Source organism: Camponotus floridanus, unplaced genomic scaffold (genome assembly GCF_003227725.1).
Source record: "Camponotus floridanus strain SB8 unplaced genomic scaffold, Cflo_v7.5 scaffold43, whole genome shotgun sequence".
In the NCBI taxonomy this organism is placed as follows: domain Eukaryota; kingdom Metazoa; phylum Arthropoda; class Insecta; order Hymenoptera; family Formicidae; genus Camponotus; species Camponotus floridanus.
The window spans coordinates 90,778-118,648 of NW_020229581.1; the positions used below are offsets into that span (position 1 = coordinate 90,778).

Genomic DNA, 27,871 nt, shown 5'->3' on the forward strand with positions numbered 1-27,871 from the left:
GACTCGTTTTTACAAACGATATAAATTTCTAGAATCATATGACATAAGAAATTTACGAATGCAATGTCAAGATTATACTCTTTTGCATAATTCTATAATGTTTATTTATTGCCTGTTCGTAGCCAATTTTGACCAAACCTAGTCTCCAGAGAAATTTGACATGTGAATAAATATATTGAATATAGTCAAGCAGGGAGAAGAACCAAGATTGGCCTTGATTCTTCACCAAGGGCATTCTAAACTGACCCGACTAGCCCAAACGTACAGTCTCCAAATAAAAGAAGTGCCAATCGTCTAGAATGTAACCTTTTTAAGTTACCTGCGCGATTATATAACTCCAAAGGATCGCATCTTTCTCCCTTTTCTTTCTTTTTTTTTAGATCATTCTGAAGAAACATATCTTTCTGAGATGATCCGAATTACATAATGACGATGTGTTTAGGTCTCATTCCTTTAGACTTCATAATTAAATACGATGCCTTTAGAATGACGTGTATCTTTCATTTTAAATGATCTTGAATTAAGAGAGTTTAAATATTATGATCGCTCACAGACACGTTATCATCTATAAATGAGAAATAAAATTAAATAAATAATTACATCTACTATCTCAGAGCTAACGTCATTTTTTTCGGCCGTAGATTAAATCCATTTAAAATCAATTGAACAAAAATTTAATCGACAAAACCAGATCCAGTTACGAAGCTCGCGAATATCGATCTGCTACTGCCGGATTCGAATGCGATAATGGATATCGATGATGTCGGAGAAGACGTCCCTATGTCCGCACGCATTCCGGCAGCCAGTTATAAATCACTGATCCGTATCTCGGTGGAGAGGGGTCCCCTTAACCAAATAGATGTTACTGTCGATTTGAATTACTACCCTCGACCGGCGAGAGTCATCGCCAACGAGAAACTCCAAACCGTTCAAACTCCTATGTAAACTCTACCGCCCACGTTTTACATTCTTCTCTCGCTGGCCACCGATGCTCTCCGGTCGTAGTGATCAAACAGAACCTACACGTCTTCCTCGAGTAGTCTTAGAAGACGTCTGAGGCGATCAAAGAAAGATACTGACATTAGAAGAAGCAAGTGAGAGGGAAACCTATCTCCATTTTTAGAGACATAAAGCTAACAGCACTTTCACAAGGGCCGAACAACGTTCGTATTATTCGATGATTCTAAAATCGAGCTGTGAGAAAATAAGAGACGGTTCCTAAAAGTTCGTTGATCCTGTTATGAATATATGATAATGCGTTGTTAATAATTACATATGCATGATATGCGTGTATTTCAACTGATACACGATACCGGTAAATAAGCGAAACCTGTTTCTGTATTTCGGCTCTTCTCGTGTGAGATAAAAAATGTTTAATATATTAAAGCGAAATCTCGTGAGAATCACCTTTGGAGTTTAATTTTGTAATAATAAATTTGAAATTTCTTCCTCGGAGAAAACCTTATAATAAGCCTCTTTCACGACACTTTAATATTCAATATTTTTTTATTACAACTTGCTCATCTTTTTTTCATGTAAATATCATCTAAAATTTTCATTCAAGTGTCTTCAATTCCATTGTAATCGATATCATTATTCCATATCCAGTGGACCATATCTTAAATTTACAGTAAAGACAGTCTAGATTTTTAACAATTTAAATTTTTAATGGATTGCAGCGACGAGCAAAACGTGCGAATTGCATTTTCGTTCTCGACTCACGCCGCCTCGCACTTGACAGAGACACGCACACGTGAGAACGTTTGTGCCGCACGAGAGAGATCCTGCGTCCAGATGCGTACATACGCACAAACGGCAAAGTACCCAAATAAAACGTTCGACACATTTACAAATGAGCCGAAGCGAGAGGCGAGGATTATTTTGAAGGCAATAAATAACGGAGATAAATAATCGTTGTCACGCTGGACTGCAAAAATTCGCGCGTGCACCAGGGGTGAGGATGAATATTAGTCACCGTGACAGAGACGCGCCAAGTTAAACGCCTGCGATTATCGTCATTATCCGTCGAGATAATTACACGCATATATGTATATACAGATTCGAATTACACGTTCGGCTGAAGATTACATATATTTCCCTGTAACTACGCGTGTATAACGCGCATTACGTCTCTTGATATTCATCGCATCGACGAATGCAATTTCTCTTATTTGGCCCACACATGATCTGATTTCGATTAAAAAATCGGAGTACTAGTTATAAAATGAAGAATTCGAAAGAAATCGAAGACTTCGTCCTATCTCGATCCGAATCCGCGGAATTTTCATTCCAATGTCGCCGTTTTAAGGCGAAATACTCGCGAATATTAGTTATCGCTATCAGTCCGGACGGGAGCAACGTCTGTTGCATTAGCAATAATACAAGGAGCGAGTCCTGAATAAACAATTGCGCGCGCGGCGCGATATCTCGCGTCTGGGATCGAACGCGAATAACCCCGTGTATCGTTCACGACCAACATCTTCCTCCCGTGCACGGCCGGTGCAAGTGCAAGAGCTCTATCGGGGTGAATGCACGGCGGCGCCCGTTGCGCAATCGCCGATATATTAAATCGATCGGCGTATATCGATAGACCTTGCCGCGCTTAGCGTATGGACCGAGCACATTGTTGGTATTCCAGACGCGAGGCAGAACACGCTCGCACCTCTGGTGCATCGTCCATAGGAATGCCATTCGGGATGGGAATGAGTTTCGATCGCCTCGCCACGACCTTGCGTACACCTATATTCCTATAAATTTTCATAACTTACTTCGATTTAAAGACTGCGCGATTTAAACTTATTAACTTGAGTAAAACATATTTTTTAATTATATACCTTGTATAAAAAATGCTTTAGGAATTAAAAGAATTCTAATTCTCATTTAGTGTCGATTTTAAAAATCAAATTTCTCTGAATAAAAATAAAATGCGTTTTAATTTCTTAGAGGAAATTTATGTATAATATTTCTACAATGTAAGATTGATTTTATGACAAATATTATATCAAATTTACAAATTGCTCTTAAGTACTTGGCTAATAGTAATATTATTGATTTCTTATTTAGTTTTGATATTTTATTTTTTAGTATTTTTTAGGAAAATTTATGTTTTGAGATTTTATTTTTTTAGAAAAATAATTTTTTTGAGAATTACTATAAATTATTTTTAAAGACTTATTTTATGAAACATTTTGTCGTATACAAGGTAGAATACTTTTATGCACTTGACGTATCTTTTTTACCTTTGCAAGATTTTTTTTTAGATATTCCTATCTAGAAAAGTAGTAAGAGATGTATCGCGATCAAAACCTTGCGCTTTTCTCGCGCACGTGTTGCGAAAATATCGTTGACGGCGAACAAGTCCTCTCGCATCACGTGGACACCGATTGGCGAATTCGATAAATATAAAATAGGGATGACATTCGATAATAAAGTATTCGATAAATTTCAGAATTTTCGAAGCTTCATCCAGATGAAAATATTGTCGACGAAATAAATCAAGTGCCTCGCGATATTTTAACGAGAGATGCGATAGATTGTCCGCGAGAAAAAGAGATCCCTCCCGATTGGGTTCTGCCTACCTACGCTTCGGCAATATTGCCCAGCGTCGCGCGATATTAACCGCGATATATGCGGGAGGCGACAAAGGAACCAGAGTGCAGCGGGCGGTGCATCGCACGGGACGAATGAATGATTCAGAGTCGGGCGATTCGAGACAGTCCGCGATGCCATGCCACTGCTTAATGCAGAAACGCGTTGTGTATGGTTGCATAAATAACACCGCGATCTCGCGTGTGTTCCCGTCTTCTTCACGCGCAGCATATAACTTGAAATGCTGAGAAATAAAATCAAATTCTCGACACTCCGGATCTATACACATATATAACAGAATCATTCCAGTATCCGAAAAAAATCAGAGAATAAAAATTAGAGAGAAGGGTAAATGACTGATGTGAGTCCACGTTTCCTTTCCTATTAATCTTATCAAAGATACATTTCTTTTTCTGTTGAGAAATGCAATTTTAATGCAAATCATGAAATGTTTTTAAATATATAAAGAAATTTAAGTGTTTAAAATATTTATTTTCTGTGAAACTTTATACGAGAGAATGACATCGTTAAATTTAATACAAGTTAAAGTCGAGAATCGAGAAACGAACACAGTGCATTCTCCTCGCATCGCAGCAACACCGGAAACCGGTGTTGCTGAAAAACAGTAATAAAGTTTCGACAGCGGGAAATCAATGGTTTCAGAATGTATTGCAGTCCCGTAGAGGAAGCCTGAACGAGGAAAGAGCCAGCTCGCTTGATACACCGGCAGTTCCGCCTGCTGGAATCGCACGGTGCAAACTGGAAGGGAATGAAAGAGAAGATAAAATCGCAGGAAAAAGAAAGAGAAAGAAAGGGAAAGAGAGAAAAAGGAGACATAGAGAATACTGAAGAAGAAATACTGATGCCGAGTACACACATCGTTTTCCTCTTTAGCCGATCATCATTTTTTTAGAGCATGAATCTAACTGTTTTAAAGCTTACTAGAAATTGACAAGAAAATATCAACTCTCCTGGAAGACGAAGAATGTATATTAAATTTTTCCAGTATATTTAATTTAACAGATTTTTTGTAACTAAATATCTTTTAAAATTAAAGTAATCTTTGTTTTCGTATTGATCTCCACTTAAATTTCTTTTTTAGATTCTTTTCTATTTCCTTGAAATTTGTTAGAAATATCTTTAAATTTATAAATTTACACACACACACAAATTTATAAATTTTATTAATTTTATGTAAATTTCTCTTGGATTTCTCGCACTCTTTCTACATTCTTCGATATGTATTCACATAATACAGAAAGACTGCTTCCTCTCCCGCTATGATTATAGCACTCGAGGAATCATAGACATATGTACAACGATTGCACTTGCTTCGTTAGATGGCAAAGCACGTCGAAGATTACACAAGTCGTTCTCACTTCTTAACGATCGCATTTAAGACGGTTTGTAAGAATAGAATTTTAATAGAATAGAATAGAATTTAATTGAATAGAATTTTAATATAACTGATATCTGTGATTAAAAATGTATCTCAACTAATTTTCGTACACGTATTTGTATATCCCAATTAATTGCATATCTCCCTCAAAATTGTAACGATATCTGCTTTACACATGCGACCAATAAAAAAATTCTAAATGATAGAAATATCATTGTAACTGAATTAAGAAGAATTATTTTATTTTAATTTAAAGGCCAAATTTCGTATGTATTTAAAATAAGATTTATTTTTGAATGGCTGGGAGATCTTTTTGATAAATCTTTAGAAGATTATATATCTTTCCTAAGCATGATCATACAATCATCGAGATCTGTATCTGTATAAGAAAGTATTCACGCGTACACAAGGACAGTGGTGTCACAGATTGTTCGTCGATTTTATCGAAGCAGAACAAAAGAACTCGGACGTTTATTTTATTGCATCAAAGCGAGTGATCTTAGAAGAAACGAAAGCGCGGTGTGCAACGAGATTCTCTTCATCAAAGAGACACGCCTTGAGTTTCGACTTCTACAAGGGAGAAACCTTGCTTGCGCGCGCGATTATCCTCGCACGGATAATCGATTGTACCGTTTTATCGCGAGCATACTGTGTTCGAGACAATGAAACAAGTCTCAGCCATTCAAGAATAAAGTCTCTCCTCGCGATGTACCGAATCACCTCGGAATAATTCTTTTGAAATTACTTCTTGCGAAATAAATTGCGAGAAACAGAATCGAGTGTCCTTCTGACGTGCGATCCTTCAACACTAGTTGTAACATAACAAGAGAAAAATATAACTTTTAATAATAAATTATCAAAATCTTAGATAAACAAAAACCGATTTCTTCTTATTAATTATTTTTTACTATTTAATCTTTTCCATAATTATTTCCATATTTATCAATAATTAAATTTTTTAAATTTATAATTTGAGTAATATATTTTTATTAATTATAAATATACCTCAACTAAAATAAAATTTTATTGCAACGCTTGCAAAATATACAAATAAAAAATAAATTTTTCTCTAAAAATGCCAATCCAAGAATCGCCATAGATTATTATAATTTTTAAAAACCTACTGTCACAAAACCAGTGTTTCCTCCAAGTATTCGTACGCGACGCAAAAGTGCATAAGCATGCAAAATAGAGAGGTGACACGTGATTGGCTTCATTCATCACTCTTGTCTCTCTCTCTTCTTCAGGATGTTAAAATGATAATTCCAATCGTTTCCATCGCAACGGCACGATCTGTTTCTATCCGATCGGCATTCTCTCGGTTAAAGACCTGACCTAGCCTAACGTAAAATCCTATAGAGCCCTTCCTATACTTTACGTGCCGCGACACGTTGATGTGCATCGATATGTGTACGTGCACGCACTTGGTATACGTACAAATACATACATACATGCGTAGCGACAGACGCTAGAGGAAGAGCACAAACAGTCATTTTATTATATAACTTGCGAGAAAAGAGCCTCCTCTGCTAGAGGCAAGAAAAATGCTGAGACAATGCCGCATTGCGGCTTCGATCGTATAAGGACTGTTTCTAGAATGCAACGACCCTTCGCCCATAGGTTCTTTGTCCTCGTCCCGAGTTACGAATAATGACGAAAGTTATGCTTCCGCTCTCCACGAAACAGTTTGTCGTTCCTTCTCCTACTTGTTGTTACTAGTTAACATAATTATGTTAAAATAATAATACATTGTAAAGAATATATAATATATAATATGTTTTTAATTTTATAATAAAACTAATTCGAAATTTTATGAATGTTTAACTCTGTAAAGTTTTATCTCATTTAAAATAGTTGCCATGTAAAAAAAAAAAATATTGATGGCCGTGATTAATTTAAAAATTTCACTGAGGAACTATCCGAACTGTTCTTCAGCTAAACATGAAATTCTACTCGAGGAATTTACATTTTTACCGAAACGAAAAGGAGAAATTATTTAAAAATTGTGGGAAGAATTTGCGAACATGTGTCTCTTTTTCAAGAAGAAGTGAGGATCTTTTGCGAAAGAGTGAAGGATAGCATTCGTAGTAATCGTATAGATGGTCCATAGGCTACTTATATCGCCCCAATATCCGGGCTGACCACTGTCAGCCATTTTTCCCTTTTGAGGAGACTTCTATTCGAGCTTAGAAAGAAGTTCGCATTACAAAAAAACGAAAAGAGAAAAACAATAGAATAAAAAATCTAAAATTTCATAATTGCTGAATAGTTTCCAAGCTGCTGTTATTTTGTAAAAGATGGAAGTTTAAAAAATGATATAAATTTTCTAAAATTGGTTACATGTAACTGATGAATTTCTCTCCAAAATTCAAAAAAATTGTTTTAAAAATTCTGTAAACATTTTCTTTTCCATCTTAATTTTTTTTAATTCCCACATTTATATAACTTAGATATTTTATATAAGAATTATCTCTCCCATCTCGTTAACTGTGATAGATTCGAAAAAATAACGCGACAGTTCAGCGTCGAATCTTTTCAAAGTATCGATATTCATGTAATCACGATTTGTTATTCACGCCGGCGTGAATAGCCTTGGATAAACCCATAGGTCCTTGCACCACGTGATGCATAATACTGGTTGGCTGGAACTGAATCACACGTAGAAAATGTCAAACAAAAAGAAAAAAAGTTCGTCAAGAATTACGCGTTCTGAATCATCCCCGCGAATGCATTGTACGTCAATCTTCCTATTTCTCTCTCTCTCTCTCTCTCTTTCTCTCTCTTTCTCTCTTCGCAGTAACCACTTTGGTTACCAAGATGATAAATGGGCGTGATTCTCAAATGCACTTACGCGAAGCGAAAGAGTAACCGTCAAAGCCCGATACTTTATTTCCATCGATAGCTGCTTTTTACTTAAAACGAGTTTCTGCACTTTGTGACGCATATATTTTCGATAATAATCCTAAAAGCTTATTGGATAATAAATGTTTATACGGAATCAAGAAATTAATTTCTTATACATATTAGAAAAATTCATTTCTTATACAAATTATATCACATTATATTACATGTATATCAACAAAGTTGAAATATATCAAATGCAACAAATCAATCAAATTACAAATATCACGTGAACGTTAAAAAGACAGATACACATGCATTTTCATAATTACAGCGAAGGTAGATCACACTCTCGCAGAATGTTGCATATTATGCAACGTCCATATTTACGTTTAACGAGGGGACTGGATTCGTGCCGGGTACAAGAAGTAAGTATCAAAAGCACGTACGCGTACCTGCCTCGTCGTCGTGGCGATACGAGGGAGCCGTGCGTATGCGGCTCGTTTTTACTAAAGCTCCCTTCCCCTTCCCTCGCGATTGCCCTTCGGCCTTCGGCGCACCGCGAATCTGCATGCGGTAATGACTTCCTGCCGTAAAACGGCAAATAATAAAAGTGAACGGCCGAGTTACGAGACGAGACGCGCGTGTAGAATAAGGTGGATAGGTATAGGTATAGGTATCGGTATAAGTAGATATATACGCTGGTGTTGTAACGAGAAGCGTTTGCGTCCGACCAAAGTGCACACCGAGTGCATCCTTTAACGCGACGCAGTTGCGGCGATGCGCGCCTCGTGTAATTTGCTTCGAAAAATCCAAGATAATTGCTCGATATATATAAAACAAAATGTCGTCACTTTCAAAAAAGCTATTATAAAAATAAAAATAGATAAAATTTAATTTAATTTGATGTAATTAAAATTAATTTTGTGATCTGCAAGACCTTTAATTTTCAATGATGATAGACTCGTAGTGATCCTTTTTATAGAAATAATTAAATGAAATAATATTTAATTAATATGTTATCAAGAAACATTATTAATATTTAATATTAATTTTCAAAAATAATATAATAAAGATATACTTTTTTCATATTATTGTTTTCTTTCTTTATCTTTTTTCCTCTCGTTGTTTATTCTAAATTTATTATTATATGATTATTATCTATTTTAAAAAGGATTTGAAGTAACGTGTTGATATTGCAAATTTCTGACAAAATATACTTTGAAGGATTTAATCATCGAGCAATCGGCAACGTCGCCTTTCGACAATTAAACTCGATTTTTCTGTAGCAATGTAACTCACCGTCTGTCAACATTGCTACCTACGGAGAGAATGCACTCATCTAAACGCTCGGTACGACTTGATGATTCCCCGCGCCGCATGACGTATCCGCATTAATGCACTCGAGCTCTCGCATCGAGCTGCATCTCGCTGCGAGATACCTCTGGTTGAGAGAATACCGCAAATAATAAGCGCCTACAAATAATAAAAACTGTTCGTATATAAGTTTCTAATAATTTGATATTGCCTTAATACCGACATTTAATCGTGCGTGCACGCGTATTTCCATAGGTCATAACAATCACACGCGCCGCTGGAAAATACTTCAAGCTACACATCTTGCGCAATGCTTTCCATTTCGTAGGCTTCTCGCGATTCCAACAAAGATTTCCTAGTGACATCTTGTTCCTCCAATTGTAAGTCAAAGTGAAATTTCTGCCATTATCTCGTTTTTTCTTTAAATTATATTCTGAATGCTACCGATGAAAATTGTTATGTCCTTTATATCCCTCTACCCACATACGCATGATTATGCAAACTACTTGAAACTATCGTGAGATGTAGGCGCGAGAAAATACACGCATTAAGTATTGACATCAATGCGTAATGAGTTACATCTGCTTATAAAAAGATAAAAAATTACGTTTTTTACTGAGTTCTTTGAACTAATATATTGATATGAAAATTATGTTTTTATATTATCTCTTTGATTTTTTACTAACTTGATTGTTCAATATTTAAGAATCATCCTTATAATAAAAAAATATAGTCACACATTAGTGTCTTCTCTAGTTAACTGCACTGAGAAAAATCGTTTGATTGTACTAACAAGACGTATCTGATAAAAGGCATTTTGATTAAACCAAGCAGAATTTCTAGTTATCACGATAGAGACTCGATTTTTTGTAACTAGAACGTTTAATAGAATTTACTACAAGGATTTGGTTAATATTTTCTAGTTGGATCTATAAAATCTCTTGTTATATTAATTAAATATGGATGTCTTTTTTTGTAAATTTAGTATTGTCTAGAAAACTTTGGTAAATTTAACAGGAAAAAATTAATCATCTAATAATTTCTAAAGGAATTCTAATTCGTCTATTTTCCAACAGACATACTGGTTGAATCTACCAGATTTCTAATTAATGCAACCAGTTTTTTTTCTCAGTGTATATGTCACCTCACGATAATTAATGCTGACGTCAGAAGTGAGAAAAAAACTTCACCGAGATTTTCCAATCAACTTTGTATTCAATCGTTCCACGCCCACGATTTTTTCCTAGGTTTTTCCCGGCGATTTTGCACTGTACTTCCGCAACCAACAAGCTTATAATTTTCTCTCTACACGAGATTTCCAATCTCGTCCCACGTCAACCGTTCTTTTCACGTGAATCTGTTTCAATTTTTCCTTCTTCCTATATTCATCATTTTTTTCATTATCGACAAAAATATTATAAAGTAAGATAAATTTCCATGAAAAATGGAATTTAAAATTTTCCATTTTTCCAGATGAAATCTGCACTGTTCTATCCTCGTGAATCTGTTCCCGAGAAAATGTTTTGCTATGTCAAGAGATAATAATGGGGCGTCGTTCTATCTCTTATCCTCGAAAGAAGGAGCATAGATCTCCGGTTTAAATTGCAGGCTCTAAGTTGAACGGCGAAGTCTAGCATGCACTATGTAATTTGTTTGGGAAATCGCGCAGAAGATGATGCGAGCTTCCCTGCACGCGCGCGGTTCGGGATACTCTCTCCTTTTTTTCTTTCTCTCTCTTTCGAGAGTCTCAGCGGGTAGCCTACGTTGACGGATGATGAGTTATGTCTCTTTGGAAAAATCAACGAGCTACTAATTATCGCGGCTGGTGAACCGAGCTTACTGCTCGGTGCGAGCATTTTTTAGCGCCCCGACGCTATGTATACCTTGGCCTTCGTTGACCGTTCAAGGCTGCGCCGCAAGACGATGCACTCGGGTGCATAGTTAGACGTAGCGTCACGAGCACGCGTAATATGATTGATGCGGGAAATGTTTTTTCTTGTCTGAAATTAATTCCTCGCATAATATTTGTGTCAATATTCTTCAAATAACAGCGACATTTTCGTAACGAGGACCTGAATCCTCACATTGAGAAATCAGCTGATAAATTATTCAAAAATTTCTCGACTAATATCATGAAAAATAATATCAATTGAAATAGTATTAGGTAAGTTAAAATTGCAAAATCGAAAACATTCTATTTCACTTGATGATTTATGTTTCCTTATAACTGTATATTTTGAAGCTACAAAAAAATTACGTTTCTGCATCGTAAAGAAGTTTCGAATGAGAAGTTTTAAAGTGCATAAATTAATTCTCGGTTAAATCACGTTTCGCCATGGATCGCATATCATGCGTTGAGAAGCCGGCAATCGTTAATATCTACGATATGAGTCGGCTTCCGTAAAAAACTAAACGTTTATGATGTTGCACATATATCCGCGTTATTCCGAGACACACCTTGCAGGTGTACGCGACCCATCCCGTGACGCTTCATAAGGAACGAATACGAAACTTGCCTTCGAAGGGTATGTTTTTCTTCGAATTCGAAAGATGGGCAAACTTTGCAGAGTAATAATGACGAAGATCACCTCGCGCATGTACAAAATGCAACACGAGAGGCACTCTTCGACTAAGTACACAGCCAAGCTTTCAAGATATATAATATATTATTTTTATCTCTCCATTTCTGCTTTATTTTAATATTCAAAAAAATAAATAATTCGCTACGCCAGATGATAAAATAAATTAATAAAAATTAATTGAATGAGAATTTTGCAATCAAATTTCTCTTTTATACAATTCCGGATAAATTTTATAACCTTCGAAAGCATGACTATCTTTAAAAAACCTGCTCTTGTATTATTCTCGGAGGACCAACAGTTACGGCGAAGGATTCCTGTTTGAACTGTGAAATTGCTACTTTATGTCGCGAAGAGAGGTTGGCGCGCGGAAAATTGGCAAATTTGTAATCGGTACAGCGTATTCCGGGCACTCGTATCTCACCGTTGAAAGGGCCCCATCTTTCAGCTTCATGTATATTTAAATGACACTTCGTGGGGCCACCTGTATGATTCGATCACCAGGCGCGACGTGCCAGCCATTCGCTATTCCCGGCGCGATCATCGTCTTGTCATAGTATGCTGCCAACCGGTTGAGATAATGATATGATATTTATGTCCGAGTAGTCGCGAGAGATATCCAGAATCCGCGGACCCTTCGTCAATATTCCGCATGTGGACGATTCCAACGGCGCTCACACGCGCATAAAATCTGGAAGCCAAATCGGTTCCGCGAAGGGAGGCTATAATTTCATCATTGCAAGCGTGAGATCTTCTTTCCAAAGAAAAGATCGATTTTCGATTTATTATTGATATCGCTTTCCATCAAAATTTGGACTCTCCGCAAAAATTTATATCCACCTCTTTTTCCCTTTAACATCGTCCCATATTTTCTGCCTTTCCTCAAACGAGTTTGGTATTTATGGGAGCAAAGACGGCGCTATCCGATCATACAATAATCGCAGATATACGTCTGGCGGAAGATGCTGTCGAGCATTCTTCAGCCAGTTAAGCGTTACTGCGGTCGGCGGACACGTCTTCAAATGTCGCGGCGGATTCCCGCGGCGTCTCCTTCTCTATGCCTCCTCGTCAGGATATGTTGCCATATGTTGCCGCAAAGAAGGTTAACGACACTCCTGGCATTGACTTCTGACGCTGCTGCGCGGCCAGATCTTTCAAGCTTTTTGCTCGGCGGTGGCTGCCTCTTGGAAATTGCGTCCATTCGCGGACACAAACGGCCGCGCGGCTCGGCTGATCCTCCGTGACTGATCTAAGAAACCCGGCGATGAACGTTTTTTTTTTTTCGTATGAAAAAAAAGTACGACTAGAAACAGACTAATCTCTTTGAACGTTCTGGGTTGCTTCAGCAAAAAAGATATTAAATTTAAAGCGAAAAAACTTACTCTATGAAAAATAATATTCTTCATAATATTCTATGTAAATATGTTAAGATGTAAATTTGTAATTTTTAATTCGAGGAAAAATAAAATTTATATATTAATTCAATTATTAATCATGATCTTTCCAACTTTACAATGTTTCATTCAATTCTGCTAATCCCTTGTCTGTTGTTCTAATCTGTTGTCCAATTCTCATCTTGAATAATATGGAATACGAACGATATCAGAAAGCGGAAAACAGAAGAATTCTTCGGAGAACGGGGAGAGAGAAAAGTGCTCCATAATGAAGAAGAAGAAGCAGAAGATGGCGACGAAGAAGAAGAGTCTGAGTCAAGGAGAACGAGGAGAAGAATGATCCAAGGAGAACAGCGCCGAAGAGAATGACTCGCGAAGAACGACGACGAGCGTCCTACGAACGCAGAAGAGAGGATGACTGGCGCAGAATAATGAACCAAGAGAACGACCCCCCTCGAGGGGAATTGACGACATGGCTTGGAAACGTCTTTCGCCGTTCGGAGAAGCGTCAGGTGACGAGGTAGCGTCGACCTAACTGCTGCTTCCAACGGTGACAAGAAAAGCGGCGAACGCGTTTATTTTAATTGGAGCCTTGCGATCAGCCTCCGTGGTTAGAAAAGGGAAAAGACAGAATTCGCAAGGATGCTCTTCTTCTTCCTCCTCCTTCTCTTCTTCTCCTTCATTCCAGTTGGATAATTTAAAGATTTACTGCAAGTGCGATGGCCAAGATGAATGACTTTCCTTCGTCATCGTTGCTGAACGCATGAGTTAATGCATCGCGTTAAAAGTTACGGAAAGATTCGATGAGTTTCTTTTTCAAAATTCATAGTTGCCATGGTCGCTTTCGTCAGGTTATTCAAAATCAACAGATATTTGTAATATTTAAAAGAAGCGAAGATTTCTATTTTTCCTGATATGATTTTAAACGTTTTGTACGATGAGCCATTACTATTCTAAAGAATTAATTTAAAAGGTTTTTTATCTTTAATCATCTGAAAAATAGAAAATCATATCGTTAAAGTTTGATACATAAATTGGCATAATATAATCGAGATACGTATATTAAATACACATATTCAAATTTAATTCAAACGGCGGACATTATAAATGTCAAAAAGAGAGGAAGGAGCTTGTCTCTCTTAATATCGTCGCAAGATTACTTCGAGATGTAACAACTGCGCCACCGATAAATCATAATTTTTTTTAGCGGCAGAATTTGCATGTACATCGGAGGCGTGACATTGCAAAACAGAAGTGCGATCTGTTTCGAGCGACTTTTCAATCTTCACGCGTGTCTACAATGAAATGTGTAACGAATCGCACGTTCCTCGACAGACATTTAAATAAATTATTGCTGAAAATGGCCACAATGTTACTGTTAGAATGAAATTTTCTTAATAAAAGTGCCACAAATCGTTAACGAGAAACGCGCGCGAGCATTTAATTTTAATTGAAGTCAGTTCCAAGTGCAGCAAGGATACGCAGTTCCTTCGTTGGCAAAGAATAACTTTAAGGATTCAGTGTGTATGACGAATAATACTTGACAGCACCGAGTAAAAAGGCGTCAAGTAACCTGAATAGCATCACGCAACAACTCGATTTCTTTCAGCCTTTCATCTTTTATCTTTGCAATCATTAATAACATTATATCTTTTCTATAGTTAAGCAATTATTCTCTTTATAAGTTAGAATAAAAGATATGCGAACAGTAATTATACTCATCTACGCATTACGCATATATTTTCTCATTTCTCTATTCTATGATTGAATAAAAAATCGCGCGATTATTATGTTTTATTGTAGTATGTTCTAAGATCTCTCTTTTCTTTATTCTCTGAGCATAACGAGTATTTTTGCACAAATAATTTATTAGCAATATCTAAACGGTCGATCAAATCGATGAATTTGCACCGTGCCTTTTTGATGGCGGCGCATTCCCTCGCGCTCTCATAAAACGCATTCATTAATGCAACTGGCGCTCATCGCGCCGCGACTAGAATGGCATCCCGTCATGGCAGAAGCGGCTATTAAAGTGATTACCGTGGTGGCAATTATTATGAGGGTTGAATTTACATTTATTCAACGCGTTCCTGGCACGATGGGATGCTCATGCCTTAAACATACCTGGATAGTAGCCAGAATCCACGACGTTTTCACCGCATATAAGATTTCCTCGATGTTTCTTCAAAAGGATTAGACATTTCTTTACTTATTGTAAACTGATAAAAAAAATTTAACTGCGTTTTAACGTTTGACATCAAGGCAATGCAGAGATTCATGTAAAAAAAATCCCTAGCAATAGACAATCTATTTGCGAGTAATTCCAGATACCGAGAGATTGAATCTCGTCGTGATCGATGGGTCGTCAGCGATACAATAGACGATGCTGTCGAATCACCCTCGATAGTAACCGCGATGCGAAATTAAACGGCTGTTATTATCTGCAAACGAGCATGAACAATGTCCGTGAGAAGCGGCGGGTATCCAAGTATTCGAAGATATCCATCGTAACCGATGAGTAACCACCAGCAGGTAGATCCATTGATTTGTATTCAATTGTCTTATTACGCGATACTTATCGAGCTTATATCATTTTTACATTATTTTTATTACTAATATTTCAGTTATTTACTTCTACCTAAAGTAAAGTCACGCACATTTAATATTTCTCTTCAATTTCAAAAAAAAAGTTATAAACAAATTAATTCGTATAAAAATTAGAAAAATTTATAGTTAAATTAATAAATAATTAATAAAAATAAACATGTAAATGAATTATACTTTTTCATGATAAATATCTCTGCGTTAGTAACATAAACTAATAAAGTTATTACCTCGTAAGCTACCAGGAATGTATGCATTTAATCGTAACTCAGAAAAATGTGACATCTTTCTCCAAGACGATTATATAAATTTATATTTTGATTATGACAACTGAACAATTTACTTCTCGTTTATTTTCGTTTTCGCGAATAATTTCAAGTGCATACGATAGGCCGGTAGTTGCACTTACGGCGGTAATGCGGCATATGGCTCTTGCCATACCTAGAGGAGGGTATATTGCTTTTGCGTGTTAGCTTTCTCGTCGGCCGCGCACATCTGCATTTATCGGCGACTTTTCAGAGAAATCCGCCCGTCCACCGACTATGGCGCGCCATAAGGGTAAGTCACGAGAATTCCCCTCTTCAATGGAGACCCGCGCCATGTGTATGCGGATCGTGCGAAAGTCGAGTTCGATTTGTCGATACATGACTCACGATCGAGAACGCAGCAAGTCTTTCACATCCATCCGGATGTACATCAGTAATATTTTTGACACCGCCAACTCGAGCCTCAAATTTGTCCAGCTTGACGGTTCCATTTCAGTGCCACATTATACACAGTAAAAAATTGTGCGACCATATGTTAAAATTTTCTTGTGTTACCACCACGTTTTGATTAGTACTTTTGAATGTAAAATTAACATACAACCTATGTTATTATTTTTATAACATTTCCATGCGTTACATTTATGTAAACTTTATAATTTAACACTTTGTATATGTCTCTTAGAAATGGAATATTATTTTGAATATTTTTAACATAATCATTTTAAACTATCAACATGTCTCAAAGTCAGTTTAACATTCTAAGAGTTAAAGTAAATCTTCAAATAATCTTGAACTTTGACATACAAAATAATCAAATTTATTAAAATCAAATGTTTCTATTACAAATAATTTAAGTTAAAATAATTACTATGTTAATGTCCTACAACAATTCTTATGAATTATTGTAACTATTTTTTCATGTAATTTTTAATTAATTTGTATGTTATTTTTACATTACACTTAAAGTCACAATAACAAAAATAAATGTAAAGTATTGTGTCAATTATTTAACATTTTTAGTTTGTCAATAAGTAACATACGACGAATGAATTATTTAACTTAAAATTTAGAGTGGACTTTCTGGGACAAAATGTAAAAAAATGTTAAAATTAACATTTTATTTTTTACTGTGTATATTTAATATATAGTCGAATAAATAAAAATGTTTGCCTTCTCTTTGCGAGATATTAAGAATTAAACAAGGACTTGAGAAAGCGTACATTAAATATACATTGTAATAGAAATGTTGCACTTTTCTTTTATCATTTTTTTTCTCATTAATTTCAGATATTGATAATATAATTTATATTCTGCTGTCTATTAATGTATATAACTTAATGATATAATATATCTTGATAAATTATATATTCTACATCTCATTAATCATCAATCTATAAAATTTTAGAGAATGGAGAAATGAACACTTTACGTACGAATCGTTGTTTGTTCGCCTCGAGTTCTTCATCCTCTCCTCATCTCGCTCACTGATTTTGCCGGCACTTGATTAAAAGTGCTTTGTATTGCTGGTCATGCGTACATGAGTAAATTATGAGAGACACAAGAAAGCGGTTGCGAGATTCCGATCGCGCGAAAATCGATGCACGGCCTTCGGTCGGTTCGTTAAACCGGCAAGCACTGCAGGACGAAACGCAGTGGACTGCACCGGCCTGTCACCGGTTGTTGCATCTAAAAGTGCATCACGCTCGTCCATCATTGGCAACGTAATGCGGGTTACGATAAACAGTGAAAGTCTAAATGAGCCGTTCTTACATCGCGAGAGAAAAACACACATATTACTTACGTCAGTTTTAACTTAACAACATAAGTATGTTTCAGCTCACATTGTAATTTTACGAAACAGAAATAATTCCTTATATATGTAATAAAACATGAACATTTAGAAAAAATTATTGCGTATATCAAATAAATAATATTTCTATTTAATTGTTACTGTGGAAATTTTTATATTTTTATGTATTAGATATAACCATAGATTTAATATTATAGCTTTCAACATTTTAATTGTAAGCTTTAAAACAGAATGTTTTATATAAAATTGATTATTTGTTCTAAAAAATGAATCTTAAAAGAAATTGCTTTAATTTCTTTTATCGTTACAATTAATTTTATGTTTATATTTGCACCATAAAGTCTCTTTGTTTAAAATTCTTTTGTCAAAAAATCACAAATTTTTTATTGCGATATTTCGGAGCAAAATAAAATAACTGTCAAATATCTGTATCGCGCTTCACATATGCCACGCGATATCGTTTATGCAAATTCAGTTTGATAAATGCTGCCATGCGGCATTCCTCCCGGAAGAAGAAAGTTTCCGGCGCTTTCGATGCGCGAAGCAGTTGCATGTAGCTCGCTATCAAATGCAGATGCGACAGCGCAATGCGCGATAGCTGCAATCTGGTGAAAGCCACGAAGAAGTTTAATGGTCAGAGAAATCGCGTGTTACTAGCGTAATCTTACGAGTGTCACGCCAAAATAACATCCGGAGAAATTGGTGGACATGATATAATAATCGTTAACATGTCTATCCAGAGCGCAATTTTCCTTCGTTTTGCGCGATTATAACGATCGCAATTGACACTTGAACTTTATACTAACCGCGATATCTCGGCTTCAATAAAGTCTTGAATCTTTCTGCGGTATTTTGATTTAACTTCGTCAACGAGTAAAATTTCTCCAATAATGCTTACAAATTGTGGCCTTGCGTTCTGCTTATTTAATAAAAGATCTAAGAGCCTAATACGTGTTTAACGAGATTGTAAGAGAGGATCGTTGTTAAATAATCCGTCATCGATGATGATAGCGCGATTTCCCAAGCGATCGTTACTCTTCTCGCTAGACAACCAAAGGGGCGTAGTCGATGAAAATTCTTCGTCATTAGAGATCAACTTGGACGATTAAAGGAAGAGGATAATGCCTACCCTCGCGGTAACGGAAAACGAACCTCTTTTTGCGACACTCCAAGTCACGAGACGCTTAATTATGAACACGACGCTTAGGCAGCTCGTTGCCTAATGAAATAATGAGATAATTCGGTTACAAATGGCGTCGACAACCGCGAGATTCTGTCGCAACGCAGATGCAAGGCCAACGCGTCGCGTTTTCACCTGCGAGTCATTGCGCAAAAAAATCAGTCGTCGGGATGCGACTGGTGTTTGTAACAATACAATGTAAATAAATCCTTAATTAGGAAGCGCTTAATCGCGATGTTAACACATACACATCGACGATCCTTTAAAAATAAATTCATAGCGCCTTCATTCGAGTTCCTATAATGTTGAGAACGAACGCTGGAAAAGAATATGTCGCAATGACTTGTACAACGAACCTGCACGTGATTGATTGTCAAAAACGCTTTCAAAATATTGCCGATCTATTTTCATCTCGCAATAAAAAAAATTATCATTTTATTATTTTACGAAAATAAATTTTAATAATGTATTTTATATATATTTAAATACAAAACAAATAAATATATTTATGAAATCTCGATTTACCTCGAAATATGATCGAAAAGAATATTGTAATATGCAATTTTAAACATGCAAAAATATGTGGAATAATAAAATTTGTAATGGTATTAATAAATGGAAATACTTTTCTTTCTTTTAAAATCCGAAGAATTAATTCCGATGATTCAGTTAATCGGAAGAACGATCAAAGAACTGAAGAAAAGATAATGAGACTCAGAAGAGATGAGAACAATTACGCATAATGGATGCAAAAAAGTCAATCAAACTGCCAATTTATAGAATTTTTAAAGGAAATTTGTTTTTGTAATAGTAAAAACTATATAATAATACTACGTCACACTTTTTAAAAAACCTTATTTCTTAGCTCCAATCCAAATTTTAAAAACATCAATGTTGAAGACATTCAAATCAAAATCTGATAAAAAAATTTAATTTAATAAAAATATTAAGAATAATAGAGACTAGAGGAATCACACAATTCTTTTACAATCATTTTCGATACGATCTCATTATGCAGTTTACGCTATTTAACTTTTCATAATTCATAAAACAATATTGCATGTTGCCGTAATAAATTCATAATTTCTTGCCAAACATGCTTCAATAATTATTTGTCGCAATAAGAATCAGGACGATTAAAATCGCCAATGAATCTAAGCGACAGACTTGAATGTCTCGTACTCGTGAAAAATGCTGAACGCATCATACCATACTTCCGGCGATCCTCGATCTTCTCACGCTTCCGACGACGCTGCGCGCAGCAACACTTGGTCAACGTACCTATAAAAGAAAGAGAGCTTTAATTAGAGCGAGGCGACTCATAGGTATAATCATACGTGTATCGTCATCGTCGAGCATACATCTCCGCGAAAAGAAATCGTGTTAGTGTGTTAAGGACAATGATTTCGCGGCTAGCCGAACGCGAGCGGCGTGTCCTTACCCAGGATCGACCGAGCAAGTACTGACCACCGGATGAAGTCGCTACTTAACGTTACGCGGGAAATGCGCGTCGTGAATTTATGATGCCGTGGCACGCTCACTCACAAGCCATTACGCCAGTCTGACGTTCCTCTTATTACCGGAGAGGAAAGGGGGAGAGGAAAGGGGCAATCTGAGGGTGATAACGCGCTCCTCGATCTGGATTTCACATTCTTTTTTTCCCGCTCGCCAGCCTGATGCGAAGCGCGCCGATGTGCGTTCTTTTTCGATCGGGCTTTAATAGCCATTGCGGTTCTCGCGGTCGCTTTTGCCCGCCGCCTGCATAATGCATGCATTATCTAATGCGTTGCCTCGTTGCCCACGGTATATTCTTTGTCCGGCCAGGAAATTGTGTCGTGTAATTGGACCGATTATATGGAAAGGAGCGTGATGGTTACGATCGAATTTTTGATTGATCTTCAATCGAGATCGATGTGCTTCGAAATATTCGCTTATAAACTGAACATGTAACATGAATGTTGTGTTATGAAGTAATTTAAATCACTTAATTATTATAACTTATGTATCTGATATATTTTTTATAGAAAGCTGATGCAATTATTCCTTTTCGATGCAATATTCTCTATTCAAACTTCGAATAGAGAATTATTTTTAATTCTTGAAGGAAACTTTAATGCGCGCAAAATGCATATTTATGGTTATATTCTGGAGAACATCGTGTTTCTTATTGGGAAAGTGCCCACGGCTGTTGCGAGAAACCCTTCGCTGATGATACATTCGCGTGAGCAACACACCGAATACCAGGTGCATCCTTCGTCAGCAGCCTGGCGCATCACTTACTAATCATGCAAATTCCAGCGATGCCGTCAATGTCGGATCGTATCTTAGAGAAATCCTGCCTCCGCAGATTACGTTCCCAGGGAGAATTAAAGCTTTTTCCCCAAGACTAGTTCTTAAATCTCTTACAACTTTCATGTAATAATATTAAAAGAAATTTGGAAAAGAATCTATCGAAAAATGCAAATTTTTGTTACAAGTTAATTATCGAACAAAAAACAGTATTATTTAATCAAATAAATTTTAGTACAGAAGGGCATGAATTATAATATTCATCACAAATCTCTTTAAGCTGTAAGTCTTACATTGATCCGCAGAAATCTAAAGTCAAGCATTTTTTTTCACTGTAAAATTTATTTTACGGTTTCCCTTTTCAAACTCGCTCGTATGTTTCGATCATGTAATTGCATTTAATTCCGTGAGGATTGCCGGACATTTAGGAACATATGTGCATCGAGCGATGGCATGTAAGTCGAAGTGCATTCTGCAATGTAGCTCTACGAACACGTCCGGGATGCAACAGGTTCACCGTTCTTATATGCGTGTGTGCGGCCGACAAGTGCATTCACGTGCGTGCCACTGCGCCATGGAATTCTCTCTCTTATTTTCTCTCCTTACGCTTTACTCATCATTGCATTTTCTTCTCTCTCGCGATCCTGAGAACTAGTTGTCATACTGATGTTTCGCGCGCTACCGTATTTTTTGTGAGACTGACAGAACGCGTCTCAGCGGGAGCAAGTTCGAGATTCTCGGACGAGAAAAAAATCGCAGACTATTCTCCTCGTTTATTGCATGGATCGTCGACTGACAGACAGAACGAACGCTGGAAGAACCTGATTTCTAACATATATACGCGCAACGAAGATTGCGAAGAAATATATCTACGTGCGAAAACGTATTTAAAACATCGCGAAAAATGTTTCACAAAGAAAAAATATAACAAACATCTTTTTCCATATTCATCCAATTTTATATTGGTAGCGCGAGAGAGATTTATAATATATTTATAATATGAATAATTATTTATAATATGAATAATTATTTATGATATGAATTATTAGACAAATCTAATTAAAATTCCATATTTTATAAACACACAATTAATTATAATTGATTAACAAAGTCTTAGTGCACTTGAATGATATGCCCATGAATTTTTTTTATAATTAATTTAGAGCCGGATCTAATATGTAATACAAAAAAAGAATACGTTTATTCTAATACATACATGATTTAATTAAATCCGGCCACGTAACTCAGCAGTACTACGCTGAGATTTTTCACATTCTTTATCAGCAACTAAGCGTGAAAGTAAATTCACGACCGTGAGGAATAATTACATAAAACGACACGATGTGTTGTCGTTTCTAACAAAAAATATTCTAACTTTAGAACAATTTAACGGAGACAAGCAATTTCTTCTATATAAGATAATTATATTTTTCATTTTTTAAATAATTTAAATTTTTAAATTTTTTAAATAATTATCTCCACTTAAAACTTACAGAAATTTCATACAAAAAAAAAGAATATCACTGTTTTCGATTATTCACAATTTTAACTAATCAATTCTACACATTTATATCTTAACAAGACTAAAAGTATGCATGAATTTTTAGAATGATGAGAGAAATTCTTAGGAAGTTTTCGCGATAAGGCACTGGTCCTCGAACTTTCTAAACATCCCGTGTTTTGTCCGCAATTGTCTACATGATAAATACAATCCGATATCTCAATAGAGAATACTTTCCTTGAAAGCGAATCGAGTGACAGATCCGCGATTAAACGAAGAATCGACTTTCACGCTAATGACAATGGCGTTGTTCCCGCTGGTGTCAGCGTTGTCGAAAGATGTGTTCGCATGAGAATGAATTCGCCTGTATCTGAGACTAATAGTCCGATAAACACGTCGCCTGAGAGATCGCAGGCAACTCATCTGCAATTTTCTCTTTTCCGCGAACGGAATAATAATCGAGCGCCTCTCATTCCTCCTCGTATTCCTCGCAACGCGAAGAATAATGCCGAGGAAGGCGCGGCACTTTTGTCGCCGGATAATGACCGCTGTGCATCCTTTGCGCAACATTTGCGTAACACTTCTGTAATAGTCGTCCAGTAACACTCGGTTGTTACGATAAATGCGAAAATTAAAGAGCGGCGTAAGGGAATGCAATTATAAACAAAGTTTGAATTTATTCCGAATAAAAATTAATATTAAAAATGAATATACTCAGATTATACATATTTATAATAATATTTCTTTTCAAACTTAAATTCCGCATCATGAAAGTATTAATAGGAAAATTTTAGGAGGATATCTATTAATCGCGTATCTATTCAAGCGACTCGAAAGTCCAAGCAAGAAATGTCGCTCCAATCAAGCAAACTCATTTCACGGGTCTCACCTAATGTTACCGGTCTATGCGTCCTTTGAGGTCTTCGACCACCCAGGGTCAATCAGGTATAAATGCGAAAAATTCAACGCACGAAACCACAAGATAACAATTACACATTGTTACGTAAATCTGACGAGAATGTATTCCTGTTTCTCACGGATAACAAGGATAACAACATTCCTCTCTCGACGAAAAATTATAACATCGTAAAAATTATAACATCTAATATTTTTACATAAATATTTCAAAAGTTGAAATTTCGAATCTCGATATAAAATAATCTATTAAAATAATCTATAAAATAATCTCGAATCAACAAATCTATAAGGAAATATTATATATTAATTAAAAATAAATATAATATATATAATTAAGACAAATTATAATGGATTAAAAAAGAAAATTATTCACGAGTAATTAAAATGGAGTTCTATATTACATGTTCGATTGCTACATGTTATGAAAGATCTGCGGAAACAAGAGCAAAACAATGTATGTTAAATTAACTTAATTGCGTGATGCTGAATCATTGTATCCAGCACGAATAATAGCATACTTATTTCAGACGATTAATTATAATAACGGAATTAAACAAACTTAATAATGTATCACGGGAGACAGATTTCCCTTCGACGGATTGTCCCGTAATAATAGTCCTAAGGACAATTATACGTTGCAACATCGAGGAATAAGTCTACATCGCATAATTTAGTAATTAATGAATAAATGTTTCATAGTTCCAGGCTTTGCATCCTAATGAATTTCAAATAATCTCAAAATTCAAAAATTGTTTCTTTTCATCAAATGTTTTCTGTCCGATAATTCGAACGATTTTCTATTCAATTATTTAATATTTGTTATTTAATTATAATTATATAATTATAACAAACTTAATATAACAATTACAATATAAGATAATACTCTTATTTTTTATATATTGAGCCTAAAACTACTTTTTAACTATTTGTCGATTTTTTAATTACAATATAATTGTGAACGAAAATTAATAAATTATTTGTATGAACGTGACACAACAAATAATAAATAACAAACAAAGAAATATCATTCTTAAAGAAGATTGCATTAAACATCATAACAAAATCATTGACTCCCGACTTTTTTTCAGTGTAATGTCTTGTACTTATGTAATGAAATGTACCTATTCAGTGTAATGTCTTGTACTTATGTAATGAAATGTACCTATTAAGAGAATTTGAGATTAAATGTACTTATTAAGAGATATTAAATAGAGAATAACGATATTTTTTATTAATATTTTTAAACCAAAAATTATTTTCTCTTAATAAAAATTTCATTAATTATATCATCCTTTCCATATTTTTTTCTATTTTCTACGATAAATCTTATGTCTATAACTAACTCTCCGAAATAACTCTGTTATAACTAATTGGAAGTCTTCGAAATAAAAATTTAAATATAATTACAATTCACTTCTTAAAATACATAAAATAAAATTTTTTAATTAAAAGTTAATTTAAAATAGCTTCATAATTAGGTTCCCACTTTAACAAAGGAAAAATCTTATCAAAACTTAATAAAGAATATTTTCTCACTCAATTGCCACGAACAACATTCGTGAATGTCGTGAAATTTACAAGTTTTATACATTCGAAGCTTAGCAATAAAGACAAGTAAACAAGCTGCAAGTCTAATGCTCCCTGATGTAAAATTTATACATCTCGCGCGCCGTCAAAAAGGCGCCTGGTTTCCTCACTCTTCTCTATTCCCCAACAGACAATCCAGCGTCCGACAAACCCCCAATTACATTTTGATGCGCCGGGATTTAAAGGTTAAAGGTCGGCGCAGCTCGCAATAAGCGGAATCTGAAACAATTTTCAAGTGCGCGGACTCCCACTTGCGTGGCAGCATCTCAGACAGCGTTGAGAACGAGCAGACATGACCTGCGGCCGTGCAACGATTTACGTGTAAGATTATTGATACATCGATCTCCGTCAAACGATCGAGAATCGATAATATTTTACTAGAAGGGGGAATACTTTATTCGGAATTTAAATTGATATATTTGAATATTTGTTGAGCAATCAAGTATAATCATGGAAATAATTAATATCCTATAACTCTGCTTTTTTAAGTGTGCTAGCAAATGTGAATTAATAAGTTGTCATTCAATTTTTGCATCAATTGATTGACACATTTCTCTCTAGTAATGTATAGATAATTAGAAAATATTATTGTATCACATCGTGAGAAAATAATTAAATATATTGACGCTATTTTTGTTCCCACCATCGATAGTAAAAGGGATTCTTTTGAAAATTGCTCTTATCCGTACATTTCTTGAAAGTCAATTACATGTAGCTTATCGTAGTGCATAATTAACGTACGAATGATACGGGGTTTGTCATGTATTTTATCTCGGGAATTACGCGTCACGCGATTGAGCGTGGTATCCGCGAATAATTAATGCTCTGCGTTTCAATTACCGACGAATTTTTCCTTCCCTCGACTAGTCGAAGGTGAAGAGATAGAGGAGGGGAGAGAGCAGACTGGTCGACACTGATTTTTCCGCGAGTCAATTATCATGATAATCGACAGCCGTCAGAAAAGTGGCACGAGGTTGCTGACTTCGTCTCGCGCGACGAGAGACGAGAGATAGCGCAAGAAGAAGTGCTAAATGCATACATTTGCACATGTGACCGAGTGAATCGTGATGATTCCGTGGTAATTCAAAAATTACGACTCGTGTCGTATTTTAAGAAACACTTTACCTTAATAACTGAAATGCAGTGATTTATTTTCGCAGAGAATAGAATTGCCATCATTTTGTACCGCATATTCAAAACGCTTAAATTTTATTTAAAAAATTGTGCAATTTCTAACTATCATTCTCTTAATTTTAATTTCATGTTTATACAGAATATTTCATATATATTTTTTTATCATGCATCCATTAGTCCTCGAAATATGCAGCTCTCCATTTTATTTTATTCTACTCCATTTTATTTTATTACAAAAACAATGCACCCATGAAACGCTCAATATACTATTAGAAATAGCAGCGAAGATAATTGAGTGTTGAATCACGAATTTTCTCCACTGAATACAAAGCAACGACTTTCCTTAACATTCTCCCGCGAATAAGTAATGATTCGATTTAATCAATACAATTTGTTTCGCGGTTGCTTCTGTATAGATGGTAAGAGGGTTCTCTGAACCGATGAGCAAACCTCTTTCTTTCTCTATCTCTCTTTCTCTGATCGTTGCATCACAACGAGGTTCTCCTTTGCTTCCTTTCTTCCTTGTAATCTTAATTAATTTCATACTTTGCCTTCAGCAATGTTTTACTTACTATATGTTAATGTCGCTACCATAAACGCGGATCTAAATAATTTATAACATTCTATCATTCATTGATCATTTCAACTTCATTAGCGGATTATTTACTTTCTACAATTTTATGCTATAATAATATGAAATATAATTCATCAGATTTCGATATGAAATAAGAAAATTGTTCACACATATTTAGATTACTTTAATTAAAATCTTACATGCTTGTAAAAAAGATGATACTCCATACATGTGGCATTTCATTTTTTTTCTATCAAATTTTTCTCGATATTTAATTTAAATTCTTTTGAATTATATTTCATTATTTTAACTGGAGATAAATCCATAAGATCAATTAGAAAAAATTAATAATTCAAATCTGAAAATCTGTCTGTTTTCTTGTAATTTTTTCCTCGATAATTTTATATGATAATTTAAATTAATTATATGATAATTTTATACAGACTAACATTTTCCTGACATAATATTTCCTGAACTTATTGGGTATAATTAAGTCCTGCCGTATTAATTCCTAATTCTGAGTAACCAATGTTTATTTCCTCGAAAGTGACCTTTTTTGCGAGCCCGTTTGGCGGGACCATCGATGAAAAGCGCAAGAACGAAGTCCCTTTTTATGTCGTGTACGAATAACTGAACCAGCTCGAATAATCGGCTTAAAACGGCCCCCCGAGAGATCCTGCCCAACAGGATTCGAAAAAACGCGAAGAAACTACCACCGGGAAGAGTCGAAGCAGCCAGGAACCGTTATACGGCTCAGGTCAACCGGGCATCTGCACATACACACACGCACATGTATACGATCGCGCGAGTTTGTAGTCGCAGCCGGTAGCTGTATCGTAAAACTGCATTTTTCGCGACGTGCAACGCAGCTTCATTACGTCTTCTTACGT

General features: G+C 35.5%; 1 protein-coding gene across 2 annotated transcripts in view; it reads right to left on the reverse strand.

Moving 5' to 3' along the window:
* LOC105258398 (serine-rich adhesin for platelets) overlaps positions 1–27,871 on the reverse strand; it is a 173,798-nt gene that overhangs the window by 36,790 nt on the left and 109,137 nt on the right. Inside the window, exon 2 of one of the 2 annotated variants that reach the window (XM_011269620.3) lies at positions 20,188–20,259. The exons of the other annotated variant lie outside the window; for it this stretch is intronic. Coding sequence (XP_011267922.1) covers positions 20,188–20,259 — 72 coding nt within the window. The remainder of the gene's footprint in view (positions 1–20,187; positions 20,260–27,871) is intronic. 2 annotated transcript variants of the gene reach the window in all.